At 42.3% G+C, this 8777-nt stretch overlaps 1 protein-coding gene across 1 annotated transcript; it reads left to right on the forward strand.

The window, feature by feature from the left end:
* Positions 1-1094: 1094 nt before the first annotated feature.
* LOC142748035 (C2 calcium-dependent domain-containing protein 4C-like) lies at positions 1095-3916 on the forward strand. The gene is made up of 2 exons (XM_075855149.1): positions 1095-1288; positions 1488-3916. Exon 2 carries the CDS (start codon positions 1516-1518, stop codon positions 2731-2733), a length of 1218 nt encoding a protein of 405 aa, XP_075711264.1. The 5' UTR covers positions 1095-1288; positions 1488-1515; the 3' UTR covers positions 2734-3916.
* Positions 3917-8777: the final 4861 nt, after the last annotated feature.

The raw sequence follows: 8777 nt of genomic DNA on the forward strand, positions 1-8777 counted from the left end.
GAAAGTGATCTAACATGCTTAAAAATCTGTCTGCTAATCATAATGACTGTAACATGTAAACAGTTCTGAAAAACAACTACATTATAGGGAATAGGGTGGTCTTGGGGTTGACGAGACAGCTCGGTGATTAGTGCTCGTTTACTCTTTTCACAAGGAGCAATGATCGGTTATGTATGGGGCCGAGCGATCATTACTACGATCGTTCGTCCCCATCCATTTCTATCATGTTGGCAGCACATCTCCCTGTTTACACAGGGACATGTGCTGCCTACTAGCAACCATTTCATTTGCCGCATAAATGAGCAGATTAGCTTGTTTGCCTGATCATTGGCGCATGTGAAAGGGCCTTTATTGTAGGAAGATCTTGAAGGGCCTTTAACACCGGCCGATAAGCGGCCGGTGCAGCGAGTGCCGATCAACGAGACCTCGTTGATGGGCGACCGTTTGCTCTGGTCACATGGAGCTATGGATGGGAACGAGCGGTCATTACTCCGATCGCTCGTCCCCATCCATTATTATCATGTTGGCACCGCGTCTCCGTTTACACAGGGAGATGTGCTGCCGACAACAATAATATTTTACTTTTTTAAAACGATACGACCAGCAGATGATCGAGCGTTTGTTTGTTCATCTGCTGATCGTTCCCCTGTTTACACATGGCAATTATCGGCAACGACCGTTATATTAACGCTAATCTGCCCGATAATCGTCCTGTGTAAAACCCCCTTAAAAGATGAGGACGAGATTGAGTCTGTCTTAACAAAATATCTATGTGTATAAATAACCAACTCAGACCAATTTCAATATTTGTAATATCAGTCTGATTGGTGAGAAATGTGTGTGTGTAAACCAAGCTTTAGGCTTTAACTGCTTGAATCATGACTTTATTCTGTATATTCACCTTTTTGATTTTTTGTGTTTGTAAATTATAATTGTAAGTATAGAAAGGTTTTAGTTATATGTTTAACCTCCGTGTGTACATATAGAGAGCTTGCTCTCACTCTGGGTCTGTCAAAGGGAATGGTAACGTATGAAGTGTTATCACAAAGCTCCGTTGTGTCACAGTGTTTCCTTGTGTCTCTTTCCAGTGGAAGATGTACGCCACCCACTTGCTTCCAATTGGCTGGAGAAGAGCCCAAATCAGCTATAAAAGCAGGTGACGGAGGTTGCTGAGATCACTCACCGCTCTGGGCTAAACAGCACTCATTTCCTTGCTGGCTCCGGTAACATCTCATCATAGAGAGGACTTGTACTAGCTAATGTGAGCAGGATTTCACCATTGATTTAGGTAAATATTGTCTTTCCTTACTGTTCTTACTTGTCCACGTTCACGTTTCATGTTTCTTCAATTTAAAAGAATTGAACATCTTCATAGACTGTAAAGTATATTGCATGTTGTAAATCCTGCACTTTCATAATGCAATTTCATTGTCTATATCTATCAGTTATGTTTAGCAAATTCTCACTGTTTTATGTTTGTGTTACAGGATAATAATAAATCACCAAATTGAACTTATGTGGCTTTTGGAGAAGCTGAAGGTGCCAGAAATGCAGGGACATATGTCTGATCTCACACCAAGAGGGGCCCATCCTGACAAGTGCCGTCCAATACCTTGTCCCAATGTATTAACTCCAGATAGGATCCCTGAGTTCTGTATCCCTCCTCTACTTTCATCACAGAGAGGTATGAGAATGAAATATCTGTATAGGTCTGTTCCTGACCTCTGTGGAGCAACTTTTGGAACTGAGGGGTTTAACACACCAGAGACACATATTATTCAGGTGGACAGTGCAGAGGAAGCACTGGAAGAAGAAAGTACTAATGCTGATCCTCAGGCACAAGCAGCTCTATCCTTGCCACATCTACCCAAAGCTCAAACCTCCTATGGATTCTGCACCTTACTAGAAAGCCCCAACACCAGAAGGAAAGAATCTCTCTTCCACAATGACCCTGCTAGCCTTCCAATTTTGCTGCCTAAATCAAGGTCATACACATCTGCTTGGCAACGGGCATCTTCCTGCAGTAGTTTTGCAGCATTGAAACTGAGATCATTGAGCCGCTCTGGCACCCTGGACAGTGAAACTTCATCTTCTACAGACTCTTCACCTTATAGCTCTCCCCTGCTTCAAAGATCTCCACCTAGGTGTAACTCCTTGCTGAAAGCAATAAGCCAGGACAAACTCTTCTCGAAAGCACTCAGAAGGAAGGGGAAGTCAGGGATGTCCAGAAATAATTCACTCTCAGCCGATGAGTGTAGTTCCACAGACAGCAGCCCTAACATAATTCGGAGAGTTTCTGATGGAATGATGGATTCTGTCTTTCCAATGGATCTTTTATATTCTAGAGGCAGATTTATGGCAGAAAATGCTGTGTTGCTAGAAAATGGAGGTTCCTTTCGTTTATCTACAGAATATTGCCCTGAAGCACAAAGGCTGCGTGTTCGACTTATAAGTGTTGAAGGACTCTACCACCCAGATACTGACCCCAAAACAATCAATTGTTTTGTGACACTCACCATCACTCCTGGAAAACAACTGAAGCAGCGGAGTACTGTCATCAGAAGAAGCAGAAATCCCATTTTCAATGAGGACTTTTTCTTTGAGAATGTGCACCAAACACAGCTACAAAGCCGCAGTCTGAAAATTAAAGTCATCAATAAAATGTGCAGCATGAAGAGAGACTCTATTCTCGGACAAACTGAACTTTCTTTGTTTAGCATCCTTTCCCCATGAGGAGAAGGGTTTTAACATGTTTTCTAAGCACTTTGAACTACACGGAAAGAGAACAAATACAGATTATGTCTGACCATAAAAAAACAACTACATTTTGTCCAACATTGAATTTTTATCTATCATAAGTCAGTTCTAGCCAGCCTAAAATTTCCATATGAAGTACTTAAATATATGAAAACTACAGATTTATGTCCTGACATGCTTGGTTAAAGAGTGAAAGGTTGGTAGATGGTAGATGATGAAAGACTAGAACTGAAGGGTTCTCAGTGCTTTCAATGACCCAAATCTGCCAATTTTCCTTGCAGCTAGACATTAAAGAGTTATTGGCTCTAACAACATGTGATCTACAATTACCAGCTAAATACTGTCATTCTGTTTTGTGAAGCAGCATTACGCATGTACAGAATATTTACAAGCTCTATACCTTGTGTGTTATTACTGCTAAATACAAGGCTGCATTGTATGTGTGCCTGTGAAACAACAATAGACCTGCACTTGTAACAGATATAACCATCCTGGGTAACATTCCTAAGGCTTTATTCACATGTACATTGTGGTTTCCGTTTATAACAAAAACTACAACGCAGTGCCAGATCCGTCATACAACAGATATTACTAGCGCCTAACGGACCCCATTGACTAGGCTCTGTTCACATCTCTGTGTCAGAGGCTCATTTGGACTATTTTTTTTTTCAGGCAAAATAACGGAAATTATGATGGAAACTCAATGGAACCCATTTAAGTCAATGGGTTCAGTCGGGAGCTGATGGTGTCTGTTATTTGACTCATCCAGCGCTTCTGTTATTTTCGTTATTCTGTTCCTATGACAGTACAGAATAACGGAAATACGAGCACAGATGTGAACAGAGCCTTATAATGGAATCCACCAGGTTCCATTGTGGTGTTCATTGTTTTGACAGGAAGAGTAGCTATTCATGCTGCGCTATTCTTTCTGTCAAATCTGATGGAATTTGCACCGGATGATCAGAACAGAGTCTTCAACGTGAATGTGAAAAGAGCCTAATACAGACCTCTGTAGCTATCTAGCACAGTAACTCTCTAGATAGATAGGAGTATTGTTGCTTTAGTAACTTTTAGTTTAGTAACTGTTATGCATTATTTATATATTATTTTTGTATAATTTGCCTTTAAAGATTATTTTTATACACATTTTAGTTAGTACATGCCTTTTATAAATGTTTTACGGAGTTTATTTATTGTGAATATGATACTTATATAACATTTCATTTATTTTTCTAAGTTTGAATTAATAAATTATTTATTTTATTAAATATGTGTCATTTAATTTGGCTATTATACAGTACATTTCAAGCTTACTCCTAGTGCACCCTCACTGAATTTTGTTCGCCAATATTTAGGTCTTACAAACTGTTCCCATCCAACAAAGACGTTGCTAACAACAGAATAGCACACAATGATCTGATAATAGCAACCACTATAAATCCACATTAGTGTGTGCGTGTGTGCGCACACGTGTGTATGTGTGTTGTATCATTTATAAGCGGGAAGTAAATATTGACAGTGGTGAAGCTCCGTATGATATTTCCCTACCTAATAAACTAGTCTTGATTTTCTTTCCACACTGATAGTCCTAATCCTTGAGAAGGAATCATGGACAGACTTAGTGAAGATGCAGTCATACGCGACATATTTTGTTGCAGAAATTTTCAGCGACAGAAAGCCGGTTCTATATATCTGGATGGGGTAGTTTCTGCAGCAGGTGCATGGATTTCTGCAAGTTCCATTTAGATAAATGGAGCTAATTTCTGGCTGAAGAAATTTCTGCAACAAAATCTGCAGCGTGTGACTGCACCCTAAGGGTATGCTCACACGTAGCATAAATACTGCAGAATTTCCACAAGGTTTTTAATTGTGAATAATCCTCAGCGTCATACAATAGCAGCAGAGTAGATGAGATTTGAAAAAATCAGCCTAAAAAACTTTCATAAATTGACCTGCAGTGCGTTTTTTTTAAATCCACAGCAATTTATGCTGTGGAATCATTCGTTTTCTGTTGCGTGTTTTCCCCATTGAATTCAATAGGGAAATAAAACCCGCAACAAATTGCAAATCTTGCGATTTTTGAATCGGAAGAGTCGCGATACGCAGTGGCGGATTAAGTAAACCATGGGCCCTGGGCTGTTCCACAAGCTTGGGCCCCCTTGTCCACCACCGCCCTGCCACGTCATGTCTATATTAAACACCACCTTTCTGTGTGAGCATTGACAAATGAGTGCTACGATTCCCCTTGTCAAAGGGCTGTGTCCCTACACACTGACAGTCTTCAACCATCGCTGACAGTATCACACTGTGTAGGGACACATCCTCCTGACAAGGGGAATGGTAACACGCATTTGTCTATTAGTCCTGGGTACACAAAGACTTTATGTGGAATACAAGGATTTCCGATAACTGACATGTCAGGAGAGGTGACAGATCTATAAATGCAATGACTCACAGGTGATGTCTTCACTGATAGGTCATTCTCTTTTCTTCTCCATCTTACACAGACCGCTATGGCGACTTCTCCTGATGACTGCAGTTTCCTGATGAGAAATCTTTTCCCCTTGATTCTGTAGCCATTTTCAGCGTCTATAGCAACATAAAAATTCAGAAATAAACACCATAAATTGTCTTATACCCCAGACCCCTAAGCAAATTAAGACCCAGGCCCATACATTAACTCAAACCAATAAATTCAGTCCCCAAGAGGTAACTAAACTTTTAAAAAACATTTGGCGTGTCATAGTGAGAGTGATATGTCAGAAGTTTTGATTGATGGGGGTCCCAGCATTGAGACCACCACCGATCACTAAAACAAAGCAGCAGGAGTGCCCGGGTGAGCGCTGTTCCACTTAATTTCTGATTGTCTTTCCTCGTCGCGGTGTACGGACTCATAGACTTTCTGTTGTGCCCATAGACCGCATGCTCGGCTATCAGAGGAAAGACGATCAGAAACAAAGTGGCTCCTCACTCACCTGAGCGCTTCTGCCACTTTGTTTCAGCGATTGGTGGGGTCTCAGTGCCCGGACCCCCACCGATTAGAACATTTGACATGTCACTATGACATGTAATTTTTTTTAAAAAGTTTCGTTAGTTACCCTTTAAGCAGTCAGACACCCCTCCCCAGTGCATCTGACTGACTGCTGAGTGCCCTATGGGAGGGTCTAAGTGTCTGACACTTAGAGAGGATTTACACGAGCGTGTGCGTTTTGCGCACACAAAAAATGCGGCGTTTTGCGCGCGCAAAAGGCACTTAACAGCTCCATGTGTCATCACCATATGATGCGCGGCTGCGTGCCTTTCGCGCAGCCGCCATCATTATGACACTCTGTTTGTATGTTTGTAGCACCTGGTGCTTTTCTGTTTGCAATCATAGTTATACTGCTGTTGAGCAAATCACGCACGTCCCACGGAGGTGCCTCCGTGTGGCATGCGTGATTTTCACGCACCCATTGACTTCAATGGGTGCGTGATGCGCAAAAAACGCAGAAATATAGGACATGTCGTCAGTTTTACGCAGCGGACTCACGCTGCGCAAAAATCACTGACAGTCTGCACTGCCCCATATACTTGCATAGGTCCGTGCGAGGCGCGTGAAAAGCACGCGCGTTGCACGGACAAATTACACGTTCGTGTAAATCCGCCCTTATGGCTCTTGGGGGGGGAAGGAGTTATTCCCCTATAGAACCCTGAACAGTCAATCAAACGCTCTGACCCCCCCTGCAGAATAATAACTACTGAGGGCTCCATGGGGGAGATTATACTGCAGGGGGGGGTTCTGAGCATCTGACTTACTGCAGAGGGCTCTATGGGTGGGAAATTATTTTGCACACAAAAAATGTGAGATTAAACACCCTATATACAATTCACACTAACACCAAACACTATATATTCAAACCACACACACTATATAGACTTACATTATAGACACTATAAACACAGCACACACTATATACACAGCACACACTATATACACAGCACACACTATATAGACTTACATTATGACACACATAAACACACACACACTACATAGACTTACATTATAGACACTATATACACAGCACACACTATATACACAGCACACACTATATACACAGCACACACTATATACACAGCACACACTATATACACAGCACACACTATATAGACTTACATTATGACACACTGACACACACACACACACACACTACATAGACTTACATTATAGACACTATATACACAGTAACAAAAATGAAAAAGATCCTGGGTAGTTGGTGGGCGCAATACACAATACTAGCTAGTTGCCGTTAGGCAAAAAAATCCTGTTTTCCAACTACCAAAAAGATGAATGATAAATAAATAAAGTAAATTCTTTAATGTGCTATATGTAGCAATATGACAGACCACATGAAAATTAAAATTGTCACTGCTTGAATGCCGGGTGAACGTATGCAAGACAGCTGCCCATGCACTAGTATAACACACCTATGAGCCAACGTAACACGACCGCTATCGTAGCCGTCAGTGATTGAGGTGTGTGCTTTAGTTTAGCCAGCAAAAGCAGGAATTAAAATTTGAGAAGGGGGGGCTTCTCAAATTTTAATTCCTGCTTTTGCTGGCTAAACTAAAGCACACACCTCAATCACTGACGGCTACGATAGCGGTCGTGTTACGTTGGCTCATAGGTGTGTTATACTAGTGCATGGGCAGCTGTCTTGCATACGTTCACCCGGCATTCAAGCAGTGACAATTTTAATTTTCATGTGGTCTGTCATATTGCTACATATAGCACATTAAAGAATTTACTTTATTTATTTATCATTCATCTTTTTGGTAGTTGGAAAACAGGGCTTTTTTTGCCTAACGGCAACTATCTAGTACTATATACACAGCACACACTATATAGACTTACATTATGACACACTGACACACACACACACACACACTACATAGACTTACATTATAGACACTATATACACAGCACACACTATATAGACTTACATTAACTAACACACACACACTTACCAGTCTCTTCCTCTGCGGTGCTTGTCTCTGGCAGCCTCCAGGACCTTAATCATGTGACTGTGACGTCACCACAGGTCCTTCACCCTCTAGTTTCAGTTTTGCCGTTATCAGGCAGCTGCTGGAGGTTTAGACAGGAGGGACAGTGCACAGCAGCACAGAGGAGCAGACTGTCAGGGAGACTCCAGCACCTGCCCATCACAATCTCTGACAGTCTGCTCTCTACAGCTGATGTGCTGTGCCCCTGTTCCCCGGCCGCAATTGACTCCCCCTGCACATTCCCCCCGCCTCTAGAATGCGGCCGGCAGCAGCAGCCCTGGAGAGTTTTGTTTCAATTGTGTGCGGTGTGGGAAGCTATGGGCCCCCCTGCAAGCCTTGGGCCCCGGGCGACCGCCCGAAACGCCCATATGGGGATCCGCCACTGGCGATACGGTCACAAAAATTACAATTCAGAAAAATAAATAAAAGCTTAGAATTAACCCAGATCTCTATGCTTCTCCATCCAGGCCAGCCTCCTGGGATGACGTTTCATTCCATGTGACTGATGCAGCCAATCACAGGCTGCAGCAGTCACATGGGATGAAACGTCATCCCAGGAGACATGGCAGCAGGACGTCAGAGGGACGAGTTGCCCATTACTACGTGTAAGTATAAGCTTTTTTTTAACCTGCTGTCTTCCACAGTGGACATTCTGCACGAAAAACTGCTCACAGTTTGGTGCGGTATTTCGGCAGGAGTTCCCTGCGGGGTACAGGGCGGATACACTGTGTACGTTTACGCAGCGTATTTGCCCTGTGTGAACATACCCTCACGCTATATTAAGCCTAACCCTGCTGGACCATAAAATCATGACCAATGCACATATCAAGAATGGCCATGAGGTTGAAGATAAGGATAACATTCCGGCAGCATTTTACAACCAGTACTATCATAAATAAGGAAACATAAAAGTAACATGGAAGCCAGTACTTGTTTCAACCTTGAATGTTACTACAAATTATTGCCTTGTGACTAAAGAA

The sequence above is a fragment of the Rhinoderma darwinii genome, chromosome 3 (genome assembly GCF_050947455.1).
Source record: "Rhinoderma darwinii isolate aRhiDar2 chromosome 3, aRhiDar2.hap1, whole genome shotgun sequence".
NCBI lineage: Eukaryota > Metazoa > Chordata > Amphibia > Anura > Rhinodermatidae > Rhinoderma > Rhinoderma darwinii.